Source organism: Peromyscus leucopus, chromosome 13, assembly GCF_004664715.2.
Source record: "Peromyscus leucopus breed LL Stock chromosome 13, UCI_PerLeu_2.1, whole genome shotgun sequence".
Classification (NCBI taxonomy): Eukaryota; Metazoa; Chordata; class Mammalia; order Rodentia; family Cricetidae; genus Peromyscus; species Peromyscus leucopus.
The window spans coordinates 4,860,729-4,878,508 of NC_051074.1; the positions used below are offsets into that span (position 1 = coordinate 4,860,729).

Sequence of the window (17,780 nt, forward strand, 5' to 3'; positions counted from 1 at the left end):
TGCAAGTTCCTGCCCAATATGAACCCCCTTGAAGCAAAACTGTATTAAATTACAGTATTAAATTACTTATGTGAGTTAAAACCAGAGAAGTCACCAGTTCATCATTCCTTTAGCAGATCTTATACTCTACACGGACTTCCACCCTTGTCCAGCCCAGCCCAGCCCAGCTTCCTCCATTATGTCATACCAGGCCCCCAAGTTCTCAGGAAGCATCAGGCCCAAAGAAGGACCTAGAGGTGCCGAGGCCGAGCCTGCCCTGGGAGGGCCTAAGCCTGCAAGAACTGCCAAAATGTTCCGAGGGAATCATGAGCCTCTCGCAAGGTGTCAGACTCTATGTTCTCACTGATTGAAGTCCTTCAAGTCTAGATGAAGCCCTAACCATGTCCGGAGGTGGGGGTGTGGGCCAGGAAGGTTACATGGGACCCCTCCCCCATAGAAATGTGATTTTTTTTAAAAGAGACAGGCCCTTACTCTGTAGCCCAGGCGAGGCTTGAACTCAGCAGTCCTCTTGCTTTAGCTTTTCTAGTGCTAGGTTTCGGGGTGAACCAGCACTCAGCAGGAACTGTCCTCACAGGAAGAGACACCAGAGGTCTCTCTCCACCTCCACGGGTCTGTCCGCCTGCACTTCCATCTCAGCCTTCTATCCTTACAACAGCTCACTGCAGCAACTTGGCTGCTTGAAGTGCCGGGTCCATGGTAAACCGTTAGGGCAGCCAGGGCTGACTCTCAGGCACTGTGAATGAGGTCCTGGCTGGAGACGAGAGGGAAAGGGCAAGAGCAGGCGACCTGCTGAGGGAAGGACAGGGACAGGAGGGAAGTGTGGCCTTCAGTTTTACACTGAAAAAACATTCACAAGGCAGCAGTGTGCCAACTGTCACTACAGGGCTGGCACGTGGGTTTTGTCACCATATAGGAACATTTGAAATTGTTCATTAAAAACTGCTACCGGCAACTGGAAACCACCTCCGTAGAAACAGAGCGTCACAGATGCTGCATGGCTGCAAGAGCATCTGGAAATAAATCACAATTGTTTCAAGTCCATTCTAAAAGCATCTTGGAGTTACTTCTTGTGAGTGAATCTCAGGTGGTTTTAGATGACTTTATCTTTTAAAGACCCAACAGTCCTATTTATTTCAAGGATCACTGTGTCTGGGGCTCAAATGTAGGTTTCATAACAAAGTCATGCTCAAACAAACAGAAAATGTGGAGAATGCTCTCGATGTCATGTCTAAATGGGAAAAGGAAAACTTGAGACAAACAGGCCCACAGGACTGGTTGACACTGAAGAGGTTAACTTTATTTGCAGACTCACACCAGGCCCTTTCCAGGACACCGGCTGCCCCAGAGCTACTCTAAGGACAGACACACAGGCAAAGCAACACACAGGCAAAGGCAGAAGGGTCGCGGTGCTGCGTGCTTGAGGGGCATCTACGGCCAGCGCGGGTGACAAGTGACAGAGACCCCATCGAAAAGCACGACTGGGGCAAGGCAACATTTTTAAAAAGTCATTTTCCATCCTGAACGGTGAAGACAGTTCTTTGTACAGACCCAACAGTGCTTCAAGCCAGCTGCTCAATGCCTGGCTGCTACTCTCCTGCACTCAGAAACGTTTATGACCACGATGGGAAATTCCATCGTGCTGAAGAACCCAAGGCACACTACAGCAATAGCATTAATGACAAAAGGTTGTTGCTATCCCAGCAGGCCATGTGCCCTGTGGTAAGTCCTGGGGCTTAAGTCTTGGCCCAACTTGAGTGAATTTAGGAGTTAGCAGACACAGCCCATCTTCTCACCATGAGACAGGACCTGCCCATCTCACCAAATGGTTCTCGTGTGGATAGAGTAAGGCACACAAAAGGCTCACTGGCTTCACACAAAGAAGGCACTAGCTAGTAATGGCCTTCATGTTATCAATGAATGTAGAGATCTGATCCCCTCTCCAAGTGACTTATAACTGGAGTAGAAAACAGAAGGAAGTCAAAGGCAGGAGCACCTGTGTATGTATATCCCTACTTGGGAAGGTTGGGGCAGGAGGGCCACAAGGTCAAGATTAGCTTGGGCTACATAGCAAGACCCGGTCTCAGAAAAACAAGAACAGGGTTTAAAAATGAAGTGGTAGGATTTTATAGGATCAAGAGCAGGAAGAAGGTCCAGACGGGAGGGCAGGGGACACAGCTGTGTTCCTGGGACAGCTGGGGACATGAGCAGAAGGCTGAGGACACAGGGGCTGGATGAGGATGGAGGTTATGGGCTTCCATTTTAGAGACCTTGTCCTTCCCATCAGAGGATCTCAAGTTATGCAGAGGTGACCTGACTATGACCACTCTCAGTCACTCCCAGTGCCCGGAGCAGGACACTGAACACAAGGTGGCAGTCTGGTCTAGGAAAAGGCTCAAGAGGTAGAGGCAGTTAGGCAAACAGCTCTAGACCAAAAACAAGGATACTGTTGGTGGGTGCACCCTGAGACCCAGTTGTCATGCATGGGTTGCTCTACAGGTCTAGCCCTGCTGTGACCTGATCATAGGCAAGTCCCTTCCTGGAATTTCAACCAGGAAGATAGAGTTCACAAAGTATCTTACCCATGGAAATAAATTAGAAAACAAAAATACTCTCAGCATTTGGGAAGCAGAGGCAGGAGGATCAGGAACTCAAGACCATCTGGACCATACAGTGATGCCAAGGTCAGTCCTTAATTAGGTAAGAACCTGTCTCAAAAACCAAATGAAACAAAAATTCCCCCCAAAAGAAAAAATAAAATCCAGAGCTCCAAAGATCAAGCCAAGGGTTCTATATTATGCCCTAATCCATGTTTACCATGTCCTCTTGAATCATGGGTAGGTGCCGAGGCAGAAGTATGGATGGTGAAGATGTGGGGGAGAGTGGAGTAGAGACAAGGCAAATAATTAAAATTAAGAGAAAGAATACCATTGAGGATCCTCCTGAATATGGTCAGGAGAAATAATGGCTGATAATGGCTGAGCTTGGCTTGGTGGCCTGGGAAGCCCAAGGCACCACTAACATTCCACATGAAAGGACAGAGATGATGGCGTGATGCAGAGCAGGGCAGGTGGCCGGATGGAGATGATGGTGTGATGCAGAGCGGGGCGGGTGGCCGGATGGAGATGATGGTGTGATGCAGAGCGGGGTGGGTGGCCACACAGCCTGAGTGGCTACAGGGGCTGCAGAGTTCTAGACGGCTTAGCAAGTGTGATGCCCCGAGCCCCATTTCCAACAAGAGAGACAGAAGTGTTTGCCACAGAGTCTTGTCCCTCAGCAGCTACTGGATACACATAACCACCATGCCCGACAGACAGAAACGCCTCATCAGCAGTCAGGCCCCTCGGGGCCAGCCTGCTCTTCTGCCCAGAGCACGGCTTTGCTTGCTGTTCCTGAGGAATCCTGAGACTTGGCCTGGTGCGCACACGTGGGAGGGTACGACAACTTGCGCCTCTTTGTTGGGAACTGAGGGTCTCTCACAACAGTGCTAGTAGTCCACGCAGACATGTGTGCCTCAACTGGAATTGAGTCTTGTGGGCTTCTTCTGTTCCAGCCAGGAGATGTTGACGATTTGGGGGAACTCAGGAATCCAGAGTCTGGATTTAATTTTCTTAGGTCCTCTGTCTGACTAGGAACAGCTGCACCAGCTTTCACTGGAGGTACTGGAACATGAGAGGTCACCTTCACTCGCTGAGGTGACATCAGGCAATACTTCTGATAAAGCTTGTCAAATTCTTTTTTAATCTCATCATAGCGATCCCCCCCACAACCCTGAGGGCCTATCCATGGTGCTGAAACTGCTATACTGGGTGATACTGCCTTCCTGATGGGTCCAGAATTGTGTCCTTGAAGAAAAAGGCCAGACATCTGTTGAGATTGGCCTGGGCTTTGTGAGGCACTGTCCTCTGACAGTGAAGGAGCGGGATCACTCCTTGGGAGACATCTACTGGCTTTGACAGACATTTCGCTCAGGTCTTCAAAAGCCTCACGTGACCTCTTTGCCTTTCCTCTGTTGAAAAGTAAACTCAGCCTGTGGGTTTTTACGCCCTGGGGGCTGCCTGGGCTTCTAGAACCACCTCTGTACACATCTACAGCCCAGGACTCTGTGGGGCCAGCCAGGTGACGTTGTTTCCCAGGAGACAGGCAACATTCCTGATGAAGCTGGTCAAATTTCCTCCCAATCTCCCTGTGGCGCTTCTCTGTTCGACTCGGAGGCATCCTGGGTCTGGGCAGCGCTTTAACAGGTGAGATTAGCCACTGCAAGGTCTTCAGTCTGTTTTCTCGCTCAAGGTAGTACATCGTGTTGAAGTCTGAACACTTCTGAGGTGTCCCCTGAAGCTCCTTCCAAGCTGGACTGAATTCATGGACTTGGAGTTTGCTTCCTTCAAGAGATCCCCTTTCCAGTTTTAAGTCTCTCTTGTGGGGAGCAATGTGCAATACATTCTTGCAGTCTTTTAATATTCTGGCCTCTTTCCCTGGCTCTAAGCAGGGCCCCTTCTTGGAGCTCCTCTGGGAGGGCTTGCTCCTGTGGCAGAATGTCCTGTTCATGCGCACCCCACTCTTACGTGGGAGCCTCCTCTTGAGGTTCCAGGTCCGGTTGATATAGGTCTTGGTGGAGATTATACACGAAGGCTTTAAGCTCAGCAGCCTACTCATTGAATGCATCATGCCTCCGTATAAATCGCTGACTGTCACATTGCAAATGTCATCCTCAAGGGACTGGTTGCCTAAGCTGTTGCTGCTGGTCTCTAGTAAGGAGAAGCTGTCATTTCTAGGTATAATGGCCATGTCAGCAGGGCAAGGGTTTGAGGGACTCGAGTCTCTGGAGGACGAAGCTGACACTTCAGGCATGCCAAAGCTCTCTGCAGAGATACTATCCTGGCATCCTGGGAGAAAACCAGACAAAGTCAGGCTACACCAGGGCTCCACTCATTCATACTTACAGAAGGCTGGGGAGGTCAAGATGGAATCACAATCATGATGGTTTAAAACAACACAGACAAAATAAAACCCCAGAAATGTTAAGGACAGACTCTTCTTGGGAGACTTTACTTTAGCAACTAAAACTAGATTTCGACTTTTCACCCTGCTTTGCAAAAGGAGTTTTCTACCCCTCACACTGTTTAGAGATTGCTGTCAGCTCAAAAGTCAATACAATACACATGGATAAAACACTTTACAAATAATTACAAAGGAAATTCTACAAACATAAACATTCAATTAAAAAAAATCCAACAAAGGAGACTGGAGAGATGACTTGCTGCTCTTCCAGAGGATCAGAGTTCGGTTCCCAGCACCCACAATGGGCAACAGACAAATGCCTATAACTCCAGCTCTGGGGGAATCTGATGCCCTTTTCTGGCCTATGTGGTCTATGGCAGCTGAACACATACACACACACACACACACACACACACACACACACACACACACACACACGCAACAAAAGCAAGTATGTAACCCCAAACTCCTGACCTCTGCAAGTATGGCTGGGAAGACATGTTGCTGTGCATGGTGTAGCTTTGATTTCCTATTACATGACTATTTCATGGGTTTTGAAAACTAAAATCAAACCTATAGAAACAGGAAACGCCCAGCTGGAGCACTCAAGACAAGTGACCCCATGAAAAACAACCGTGATGGCAACTCAAGGGAATGCCAATGCTGTGGGTGCCACCTGAGTGGGTCTATCGTGCAAAGGTCAGAAATGGCCACAAAGGACACTGTGGCTCAACTGGTAAAATTATATCATGCCAAAGAGAAGTTTCCAGCACATTCTAAACTTTCTATAGTCATGGAGAGTCATCTGGTTCTTGGAAAGTACATGGAAGCATTTAGGGGTGCTATAAAAGTGAGCCAAATGAATATAGACTGCTTATGTTCCTACATGTGTGCCAGGGAGGGTCAGTGAAGGAACAATGATGGACGTTACCTGTGACACACGAGATGGCGGGCCACTGGTCATCCTGTGCTGCTAGACTCTTAAGTATTCAAACCAAGAGCAAAGATCTATACAGCAACTGGTATCATGACCACAGAGGGAAAAGCAGTTCATGATGAAAATGTCCAGGATAGCCTGGGCTACAGTGAGGCTATACTGAAGTAGTCTCTATTGTTCTAGGACATGTACATTTCACTAACCGTTCGTGATGCTGAGACACACACACACTGAACACCCCCAAAGGTGGTGCCAAGGGCCCCAAGTCTCCCAATTCATGTAAAATTACTCCCTTATACTCACCAGGGGCTGGTGTGACAGGTGAGGAAGGAACCCAAGTCATGAGTGTGTCCTTTCTGCCTCTCTTCTCTGCGCTCTGAAACAAGAGCCAATGATCATAAGAGTTTTAGATGTTAAGACTTTGGGTTTATGGTACTGGGTTCTCCCTAAAAATACACTGTCCTTGTTTGATGTCAAAACAAGCAATACAGCCAGATGGTGGTGGCGCACGCCTTTAACCCCAGCACTTGGGAGGCAGAGCCAGGCAAATCTCTGTGAGTTCGAGGCCAGCCTGGGCTACAGAGTGAGATCCAGGACAGGTACCAAACCTTGTCTCGGAAAAAACAAACAAACAAACAAACAAAAAACAAAACCAAGCATGCATTGTAACATGACAGTAGCTGGTGGTCAATCTTCAAACACAGAGGGAAGGGGCGGCTCAAAGCATCTGAGAACTCTGTCCACAAGGGCATAGCCAGTTTTCTGGCAGCTATTCCCTGCTCTTGTCTACCACTACACTTGTGTGCTGGTTTGAAAAGAAAATGGCCCCCAAAAGAAGTGACATTACCAGGGCTTTGAGGGTTCCCGCATCCTCAAGCCACGCCCAGTGAGACACTCTACTTCCTGTTGCCTGTATATCCACATGTAGCGATATCCTTTCTCCAGCACCATGCCTACCTGCATGCCACCATGCTCCCCATTATGATGACAATAGACCAAACTCCTGAAACTGTAAGCCGCTACCTCAATTAAATGTTTTCTTTGTAAGAGTTGCCGTGGTTACGATGTCTCCTCACAGCAATAGAAACCTAACTAAGACAACTTGGGTTGTCAGAATTTCCAGACCATGTATATGGTGGGCAGAGGTCAGATAAACTCAGGACTAATGCTAATCCTTTTCCTCTGATCACATGGCAGCCAGGAGGACGGCACCTGCCCTGCTGGTGACAGAGAATGCCTTCCGAGGACAGTGACTGAGGGACCCTCCAACAGGCTTCCGCTGGCCACCAGCACAGGAAGAAATATCGACTCCAGGGAACCTGCAGCTGTCGGGGGAGGCAGTGCTTGTAATTAACATCACTCCTTAGGCATCCGGCATCAGGGCATTAGGACATCCTGTTTTATGAAAGATGCTGACAGAACTTGGGAAGCCAGAGGTGACATCTCCAACACCAGCTTTCCTAGTTAGCATTAGCTATCAACCTGACACAGCCTAGAATCACCCGAGTTAACAGTCTTTATCAGGCAGTGTGTGGGCATGTGCGTGAGGGACTGTCTTGATCGCTAACTGACGAAGCAGGGCCCGGCCCACTATGGGCGGCACCATCCCACAGCAGGTGGTCCTGGGCTGAGAAAGCACAGCAGTGAAGTACAGGGCACCCACCTGTGCTAGGAGAAAGGCCTGCAGCCTTCCCTGCCTCCTCCTCCTCACTCACCTCAGACCAGGTCAGCAGGCTGGAAACAGGAGTGGACCTCACCAGGAAAGGGGGCGGTTGCTACTTCCTCAACTGTGCAGCTAAGAGCTGGAGCTGCCCTTGGAGTCTGTGGCCCCCTGGAGCTGAGCTACCCCAGGGCAGTGGACAAGTCACCCTCCCACATGACCCCGAGTTTCCCTGATGCTGCCCCTGAGGTGTTCATTGAAGAAGAGAAAAAGTCTCACAGCATGTGTCAAGTGTGGAATCCCTTTCACAGGCTCCGAGGACAGAGCATGGAATCCTGACCACTGCACCCCAACTTGCCTTTAATGTCTGGCCAACTCTTACCAACAGACACAGGTTACCTTAAAGTACTCTGCATCTTGAAGCAGGATATCCACCTGGCTCAAGTACTTCCTTCTTAAATCATTTTTCCAAGGGCTTCCAGGCACTGCAGACTGATCAGAAAGAGAGTCAGAACACTCAGTCAGAAGGCCAGGTACCTCCAGACTCGTGAATTCTGGAACAATCTGAAAGTTCATGAAGGCTTGAGCATTTAAGGAAGTTATTCAAAGGTACTCTTCCACATTCACTGGTACAAAATGGTACGGCCTCTTAGAACTCCCAGACCCAGTGTGTGATTGCAGGGCATTTATCAGGGATCAGAGAGAGGAAATGACCAAGAGCACACAAGCCTGAAGATGTCGATAACAGTGTTACTAGAAAGAAAGTGGGGAGGTTGGAGACGATCTGATCAGCCTGGCTCCAAATGACAAGAGAGCCCTGGCTCTCCCGCTCTCCACACTGGAAGGAGTCACCTCCCTTCCTGACACCCAGTGCCACAAGGCCAGGAAAGCGCTCTAATGATTAAGCTCTGTGAGAGCTGCCACCTCCACCAAACAACCAGGGAGATGAGACTCAGAGGGTACAAGAAGGCAGGTCACTCACCCTGACCATACAGATTTTTAAACAATAGCCTGGAAACACTTCCTCACGTTACTGCCTGAGGGCAAGGCTGGCTGGTAACCACACTAACATCTAGCGGTCCGTCCAGGATGATGGCATGGAGCAAACACCTTCCTGAGTTAAGTCTGCTCAGCCAACATGTAAGTAAGCAAAGTGCAGACCTCTGAGAAGGAAGAGCCTGGGTCTCTGGAGCTGAAAGGTGACCAGAGCGGAGGGCAGCAGCAGCAGAGCCTTGGGGACATCTAGAAACGAAGTCTGTGCTCTGGGAGCTGCAGCTGTCCCGAGGCTGCCCACGGTCACTAGAAGCTTCTCTTACCGTCAAGATGCACGCTGGCCAATCCTCCTCTTCTAGGCTTGTGTCTGCACTGCTGCTGTCTGAACCTAGAGGTAGGGAAGATTCCAGCGCATGCAGCATCTCAGAGCATGTACCCCACATCTCAAGGATCACCTGAGACACGACTACAGCAAAGACTCCTGTTGGCTTAAGAATGTTTCCCTGGGGTGGGGAAGGTGGCTTAGGGATTAAGAGTGTGGCAAGCACCTTTAATTCCAGCACTCAGGAGGCAGTGGCTGGCAGATCTCTGTGAGTTCAAGGCCAGCCTGGTCTATAGAGCAAGTTCCAGGATAGCCAAAGCTACACAAAACAAAACAAAACCAACCAATCAAACAAACAAAAAACCCAAAAAGTAAAAAGAATGCTTACAGCTCTTCCAGGGGACCTGAGTTCAGTTCACAGCACTCACATTGGTCAGCAGACAACTACCTGTAACCCTAGCTCCAGGGAAATCTGATGCCTCATACACATAATTTAAACAAAATAAATCTTAAGAAAAAGCATGTTCCTCTTGTACTCATGATCGCCAGTCATCCAGAGCCTCTGTGCAAGAAGACACCAACTCAGTAATAGGAGTAGCAGATTCTCCATTCAGTCACCTTCGGTCTGAAACACTCTGACGCTCGCCCAGCAGACCCAACTCTAGGGACAACGGGAGTCTCCACCTGTTGCCCAACAGTCAGGGGCTGGGCTACTGGACAGTGAAATGTGGCTAGTCAGGCTGAGGGACAGCGCTTTTAACTTACAATTCACTGAAACGTCCGCAGGGTGCTCATGGCCCCAACACCCAAGGAACCATTTTGAGTAGCTTCAAGTAGTGGGGGAGGCTGCAGAATTAAGTGTTTGTGGGGTTAGGATCTGGATTAGGAACCCCAGCAAGCAGCATTACCACCTTCTCCCTGCTTTCACTTGGAAAAAAAGTCTGCCACCCCCTCCCCCTGCCTCCTCACTATGTAGCCTTGGCTGGCCTGGAACTCCCTTTGTAGATCTAGTCGGCCTCCAACTCCCAAGAATTCCACCTGCCTTTGCCTTACAAGTGCTTGGATTAAAGATGAGTGCCATCACACTGGGCTCCAGACTAAAGTTCTAAAGATAGACTTCAGCCAGAATGAACCAGGTGAGGAAGATCTGGGCAACCAGAGACTCAAGGTGGCCAGTGGGAGCATCTTTCTGTAATATGGCTGCAAAGGAAGGGATTGACTGGAGGGAGCTGAGGAGACAGGAGGAGCACAGCCTGGGAGCCTTTGGAAGGGGAGGAAGCTGAGTCAGGAAAGACTGACTGGCTGCAGAGGTGAGGAAGGGGGAGGGGTCCTTTCTATAGAAGCCGGTGCTCAGGTGCTCACAACATCCTTAAGGGCAAACCCGGAGACCTACTAAATGCTGACACTAGTGGGCGGGACATGGCTTCCCACTTTCCAAGGACCTAGGCGGACAAGAAATTACATAGAACATCAACAGTGCGAAACCTCATCTGTGAACTCCTGTGACGGAGACAAGCTGGCCTTGTCCCTAGCCTCCCTTTCTAACAAAGGGGCACTTACCGGCTCCCAGGACTTGTGTGCAGGGCTGTAAATGCTCATTGCCGTCTGGACTCTGCCTATTTAATCTGGCAATCATCTTCCCGGAAGGGTCCTTGGGGTATAAAAATCAAGAAATACAAGCTTGCTTAAGTAACAACACATTTCTAGCCACTGTATATCAACACATTCACAATCCTAGTGGGACACACCAGGGAACAGGAAGCTTTGCAATTATCTTCCGGTCCGTGCTTAAAGAGGAGCCTCAAGACTCCCAGAAACAGTGGGAAATTCCAGTAGTCAAGGAGAGAATGCAGCAGTGGTCAGGAACCCACGGGTCAAGTTGGGATCTACATTACTGTAATGTCTACGGCCTTGTGACTGCTGGGGTCCTTGCTGGGTGCAGCCACCGAGCACTGTCAAATGGTCACTCCCCCAGGAGGCCACCCTACTTTCTAAGGCCTGTGCTCACCAGGCTCCACTAAGAAGGCACCACATGCTTATGAGTAAACTGCCAGCACTCGACATAGAAGGCTGCTTACATGATTTAGAAGCCAGCATGGTGAGTGATGTTCTTTCAGGTGCCTAGCTCTATGGGCTCAGGGAACCTGAGGTGGCCAAAATCAGCATCAAACTAAGTCACTTCTACCTCCAAGGACTTCACTGCAAGCTAAGATCTCAAAGTTTTCAGCTTAAATTTTATGGCTTCCAGTGTCTGAAGGGCAGAACTTCTGACACTCAGGGAAGCAGCCAGTCCTCAGCACCCCCTACTGCTTGTTTGGTACCTACAAAGAGAGCCCAGGACAAACCAGTGCAGGGCAATGGTGGGTCAGTCCATCCTAACTTCCTGCCTCCCAATCCTCAGCAGGGCAATCTTGGAACCAGCATAAACACTTGGTCCTGGGGAGAGATCTCCAATAATAATAAACCCCAGTAACACCGTGGAGGTCTCCAGTTGTAACTACAGACTGTGCACGCTCACTTTCTTAGTCCTAAGAAAAGCTCTAGCAATTCTAGACCCCAGGCAGAGGGTCTGCTACATTTTAAACAAAAACCTTAAATAAGGGCTGGAGAGATTGCTCAGAGGTTAAGAGCACTGACTGCTCTTCCAGAGGTCCTGAGTTCAATTCCCAGCAACCACATGGTGGCTCACAACCATCTGTAATGAGATCTGGCGCCCTCTTCTGTATACATAATAAATAAATAAATCTTAAAAAAAACAACCCTTAAATAATTAATTTCTGCTACCAGGATTGGCATGTGAGCACTGCTGACAGGTCTACCACTGTGCGTGTGATGTAAAGACAGCACGACCTGTGGCCCTGATGACGATGACGGACGGGGCCAGGACAGGCTGCTCCGAGGACCATGCAACGGGCTTCATAAATCAAGCCATGGAATATAGCAGACGTGTTCACTTCCACCCCCCTGGTGGCTTCCCTTACAATAGAGCTAAGTAACAACAGCCAACACATGACTGGCACATCCCCAAGAACTTTTGTCTCTACAGACAAGCACGCGGACCCTGATTCACAACAGAGGAAGGCGCAAGGGCCAAATGCCTTGTAACGGATCAGCAGTTAAAAAAAAAAAAAAAAAGACAACTCTGGAACACAATCCTGGCGCTGCAGGAGGCTAAAGGAGGACGGATGCGAGTCTGAGGCCGGTCTGGGCTGCGGTGTGGTTGGATTACACACTAGCTGGTCAAGACCGGGGCTCCCTTGCTGTGACCTGGAAAGGGGTGTGAGGCGCGGTCAGACAGGGTGAAACAGCGGCAGGCATTACACGGCAGGGCAGTCAGCTAAGCCAGGTGTTCTAGCCCTCCTCCAGCTCCAACCACTAACCACGGAAGCTCAGTTTCAGAACTGCTGTCCACGCTGTGTAAGCTTCACCTTGATGCTGTGTCCTGGGTAGCAGGTTTCCCTGGGAACCATGGCTGCCCAAGACTCAAGTAGACCAGACAGCCTTATACTTATTACCAGGGCAAAGGCCACACACAGTCTCTCAGCAGGAAGGCAAACTATTGATGCCATCCAGGAAGCCAGTATCAGATCACTAGCTGTAAAACCTCGGTACCAGGAGACCCTCCTAGAGACAGAGAAAGGCAGAAGGATGTGTGATCCTGCACTCTATCTCTTCCTCGTCTTTCTGCTTCCTGGTTTCAGAGGAGAGGGGTATTTTTTTTTCTCAAAGGAAACGAGATTTGGTCTTTTTTGTAAGGACCCAACAAAGGAGCTCCTAGATGGCCTAGTCCATAGTCTGGAGGTCCCCAAGCTGGTCCAGCATCTGCACAGTTAAGATTGCTGTGAGGCCCTATGGACCATGATGGAGAAAATGTAGCATACAAGAGCCAGGCAATGGAAGAAATGCTTCTCAGTGACTCTTCAAACAGAGGGAAAAGGCAGGATGCTCAAAGTGTCCATTGTTTTTGGAGTCTTCTGGGTGTAAACCAGATGCTTTATATGAATTAAGCTACGCTGTGGTTATTCCAAGCAAACTTTCCAGTATGATTAACTTGTTACGACTTATCTCCTCTCATAAACTTGTATGCTGTATTATGTATTAATTTATTAATCATTTAATTTGAGGAGGGTGAGGGGCGGTGTGGACGTACTTCATTGCGCTATTCAATTAAGCTCTCTATTCTTAACTTACTACTAAATCCTCCTTTGTCCTTATGTTTCAATGAGGGTATCGTAATGTTCTTTTTAAGAAAATGTAGCCCATTGCTTCCCATCTCATAAGCTACACCTTGACCCAACGTTTTTATGGTGATTCTCTTGCTTACTTTTACTCCTTTTTAAGGTTTGCTGAAGATGGCGGTATATGGGGAGTGGTCTCGGAAGCTCTCAGCAGTGGCCTCAGGGCTCACCCACGCTGGCATTCTGCCACACCAACGCACCACAGCAAAGCAGTAAGCAGTCAACTTGACGGTATTTACCTGAGTGTGTTCCTTGTTTCTTTCCTTTATCAGCTTTCCTCCCCACACTCTCAATCCTTAAAAAATGAAGACGACAATTGAAGTAACCCGAAATGTTCAGTTTCTGCTCAAACGACATCAACAGAAAGCCAAGCTGAATGGCACAAAGGCGCACAGTAAAAGCAATCTGGGAAGCCGGGCGGTGGTGGCGCACGCCTTTAATCCCAGCATGTGGGAGGCAGAGCCAGGCAGATCTCTGTGAGTTTGAGGCCAGCCTGGGCTACAGAGTGAGTTCCAGGACAGGCACCAAAACTACACAGAGAAACCCTGTCTCGAAAAACAGACAAACAATAAGCAATCTGGGTTTTGACAGTGTCGGACAACTTCACTAATGGTAACCTCTCCTACTCAGAAGGCAGAAGCTTACCCAATTTCACCACTAACCTGAAGGGCCGAAGACAGCTCATATTCCATACTGCTCTTAAGATGAATATTTACTGGGGAGGGGGGCGCATACATCATACATTTACAGAGCAAGCTTTCTTGTTTTTGGTTTTTCGAGACAGGGTTTCTCTGTGTAGCGCTGGCTGGCTGCTCAGGAACTTGCCCTGTAGACTAGGCTGGCCTTGAACTGAGTGCTGGAATTAAAGGTGTGGGCCACTACCACCTGCCTAGAGCAAGCATTTTTAGAAGGCAATTTTTGCACCTCCTCCTGGGAGTCAGTGCTTTCCTAGGGCAATCTAGCAGTATAATACAGAGAAGCCCACGTACAGAGAGCTCTGGAGTTCAAGTGTACCAGCTCTGTCACTGACTAGCAGAATGCAATATACTCAGTTCTTCTAAATCTCCCAGGAAAACACAGGTTTCTTACAAAGAATGGTGGGTTTTGAGATGGTTGTATTATAACAGAAGCAGAAAAAAAATTTACACAGCACCCTCTATGTGCCAGATTTTACCAAGGAGACATCGTTTAGTACCCACAACCCATCTGCATGTAACTCCTACACCCTCCAAGAAGTCCACGGGACAGAGACTTGCCATACTCACTGAAGAGACAGGCATGCAAAAGGAAGAGGAAGTTCAGATGACTGCTAGCCCAGGCTCTCCGCTCACAGAGCGGGCGTGTGAATTCTGGGAGGTGCTGACCACTGTACAACACAGCCTTTCCAGAACACAGCGATGCTTAAGTATATGCACTCAAGAGTCAAAGCAAGGCTCTGCTGCTGCTCTGGCTGAGCGGCCCCCTCTGTGGGAATCTACATTTAACTACAATGGCTTCTAAAAAGGGCTTTCACTGCAGGCTTGAAACTGAACTCTACAAAACTCAGACGTGCAGGCACAGATGAACCGTCAGGCAAATGATCCCGTCCCTGCTGCCTCTACCACAATCGCTGTCTTTAATCGGAAATTCATACTGCATAGGGAGGGTCAGGAGCAGCTTAGGAAAGGCCATGCCAAAAACTCTCAGAATAAGTAGCAAGATGAGGGACTCATGGCATGAATCTAAGCTATGACTGCTAGGACACAGGGCTATTAACTAACAACAGCAGCCCTAGGAGTCTGTGTGCTGGTCAGTTCCCAGGGAAGGCCATTAAAGCCAACCGACCATGGTCTCAGACTCTGCAGATACTTCACTGTTTTTCATGTAACTGACATCAGGTTTTCACCCACAAAATGAGTGTTATTCAAGATAGATGGACTGTCCAAAACAGATGGGGCCGCGTTACACAGCCCAGTCCCTGAGAGCCGAGCAGTCCTGGGTGCTGTTCCAATGGCCTGACCGGCACTCCGGCGACTGTTAATACACCCATATGCAGTACCCATAGTTGTCAATAAATATCCTTTTCATTTTACAGAGACGCTGTACTGCTAGGCAATGAGCTCGGGCTTCCGCGCCAGGCATTTTAAAAAAAATCAGGCTGCATGTGTGTCTCAGGCACTCCCTTTAGAGAAACGACTTGGAAACCAGCAACTGACGGTTGCGAGGTCCCTATGAGTGAGGGGAACAAGTGCTGCATTGCAAATTCTAGACCCCACTATTTTAGCACACCGCCAAGAGGAGGAGGGTTCCGCACCTTGGGGCGTCTCGTAGGTCAGCGTGGCCATCTGCACCAGCGGGTCGTCCTCAAATGGTTGGTTGTACTGCGGGGAAGGAGAGCCGGTCAGACCCCAGGGCGCTGGGTCCCCTCCCGCCTCGCCCTTCCCTCCTCCCGCGGCCCGCCCAGCCCACCTTCGCTATCAGCCGCTGCATGAGCGTCTGGAAACGGCTCCGGCTCTCCTTGAGCTCCTGCAGCAGCCGGAGATCCGACAAACCCTCAGTATCCATGGCGCAGGCTGCTCACCGCCCGGACTCTCCGCCGTTAAAGCCCACGCACAGATCAAATGTGCCGCCCCCCGCGCTGATAGGGCCTTTCAAAAGTATTTACGCAACCGGTCCCGCCCGAGTTTCCGGCCGCCTCTCCCAAGGAGCGCTTCCGGCGGAAACGAAGGAGGGAGGGCAGCCCGAGCGGGCGGAACATGCGCACCGCTTCCCCACGGTGCACTGCCGCGCCCTCTAGAGGCGGCTGGGCGAGTTGCCCGGGTGTCCCCTCTGGGTGCCGGAGGCGGTCCTCGTCCGTGAGTCTGGAGAGAAGCTTCCGACTTCCCAGCTTGGGAGGGCTGAGGGAGAGAGAGACAGCGCCAAATAACTGTCCTGAAAGGAGTCAGGAAAGCCAGTGTTCATAAATTCCAACCAAATATAAAGGTGCTGACCGATATTATAAATGTGACAAAATCTGTGGTTTTTGTCAGAGTTTTAATCCGCTCCCTCTCCAGTTTCTGATTATATGCTGTTTCTTGATTGACATCAGTATTGTTCCTTGAGGGGGTAAAAAACAAACAAACAAACAAAAAACAAAAAGAAAAAACATCCGTTTTATGAGGGCATTTACTTCGATTGATATTTAAAATTTTTTTCATATAAGTTTTTTGGATTTTGTCTTCTTGCAGAGCCGAGGGATTGAACTCCAGTCTGGGATGGTTTTCTCTGGTTTCCGAACAGCTGCATTTGTGTGTTAGTGTGTCAGCACGCATGTTTGCATTCTGTCCTTATCACCCCATATTCTAATGAGCACAGGGACAGTCTTTGACAAACCTGAAAAACAAGGACCAAATAATTTGTGCCAACATCAAACTTCCTAATTATTCTTCACTTTGATAGTCTACAATTTGCCTGATATTCTATTTTTCTTCAATTAAATAATTTCTCTTTTCTTTTTATATTTGTAAAAATATGGTCTCCCTTGGCTTGTAGTAGCTATAAATCCTAGTGTTCATCCGTAGTACCTTGGATACTTCGTTTTGAATGTTTTCAGATTTTCTTGTATTGTGGGGTTGGGTTAGGGCAGGAGGCAGTACTGGGGATCGAACCCAGGACCTCACTCTTGTTAGTCAAGTGTTTTACCACTGAATCTACATCCCAGCTCCTCTTGCATTATGTTTTTTTTACAGTGTGCAAACGTAGGCATTTATATTATTTATACATACAAGTGCTTGCTATCACACAATTAATTATATTTTACTCTTTCATATTGTTAGGATATTTTGCTCACTTATAAACTATCTTGTATATTTGGTTTACTTAGAGACCATACTTTCTGAAATAATTGTGTTATTCACAGTCATTTCAATGGATAAAGAGATCAGGAAAGCCATTGTAAGAATTATGCTAAAGGCAGAGAATATAAAGGAAAACTATAAAGACAGAGAAATGAAACTTTTTAAAAGAAAAAAGGTTTAGTGTGTGTGTGTGTGTGTGTGTGTGTGTGTGTGTGCATGCTTGTGCATGTGTGTGTGGTCACTGAAGCCAGAAGTCACATGGGATCTCCTGGAGCTGTAGTTTCAGGTGCTTTTGAGCAGCTTGACATGGGTGCTGGATCCAAACTCTGGTCCTCATGGTAGAGCCTCAGGCTCTCTTAACCACTGAGCCATCCCTCCAGCCCCTGAAACAAAGCATTGCTGAATGACAAAATGCCTAACTTAACACAAATCTAGTTGCCAAGAGCAAAGTGGAAAAAGCAGTTAGATTAAATCTTCTAAAGGGTTAGTAATGAGAACATTTAGAAAAGAGTAGGAAGCCCTTGAGGGAAAAAGGACAAAGGCCACAAATTGTCAACAAGAGATAAAATGCAATTGTCAGTGTTCTGTCTCAAAACTCAACTGGGAATGAGTAAGGATAAAGTATATGTGTGTGTGAAGATGCCACAATGAAGCCCATTGCTTTGTATGCTAACTTACGAAAGTTTAAAAGGACCCATGTAAAGCCTATGAAATTAGCATAACTAAACAATAGTAACGCATATTAGAGTGAGTGAGGAAGTGATTCTGGCCCTTCCGGAGAGCATTTGCTTGTGCAGTGTTCCCAGAGGTCATTGTG

At 48.5% G+C, this 17,780-nt stretch overlaps 1 protein-coding gene across 1 annotated transcript; it reads right to left on the bottom strand.

Annotated features, from left to right (window-relative positions):
• Positions 1–1,275: 1,275 nt before the first annotated feature.
• LOC114697900 (Holliday junction recognition protein) lies at positions 1,276–15,810 on the bottom strand. The gene is made up of 8 exons (XM_028876302.2): positions 15,597–15,810; positions 15,442–15,508; positions 13,388–13,443; positions 10,471–10,561; positions 8,912–8,976; positions 7,995–8,087; positions 6,239–6,311; positions 1,276–4,883 (listed from the first exon to the last, which is right to left on the bottom strand). The coding sequence occupies exons 1-8, from the start codon at positions 15,690–15,692 to the stop codon at positions 3,325–3,327; spliced, it is 2,100 nt and encodes a 699-aa protein (XP_028732135.1). The 5' UTR covers positions 15,693–15,810; the 3' UTR covers positions 1,276–3,324.
• Between the last annotated feature and the right edge of the window lie 1,970 nt (positions 15,811–17,780).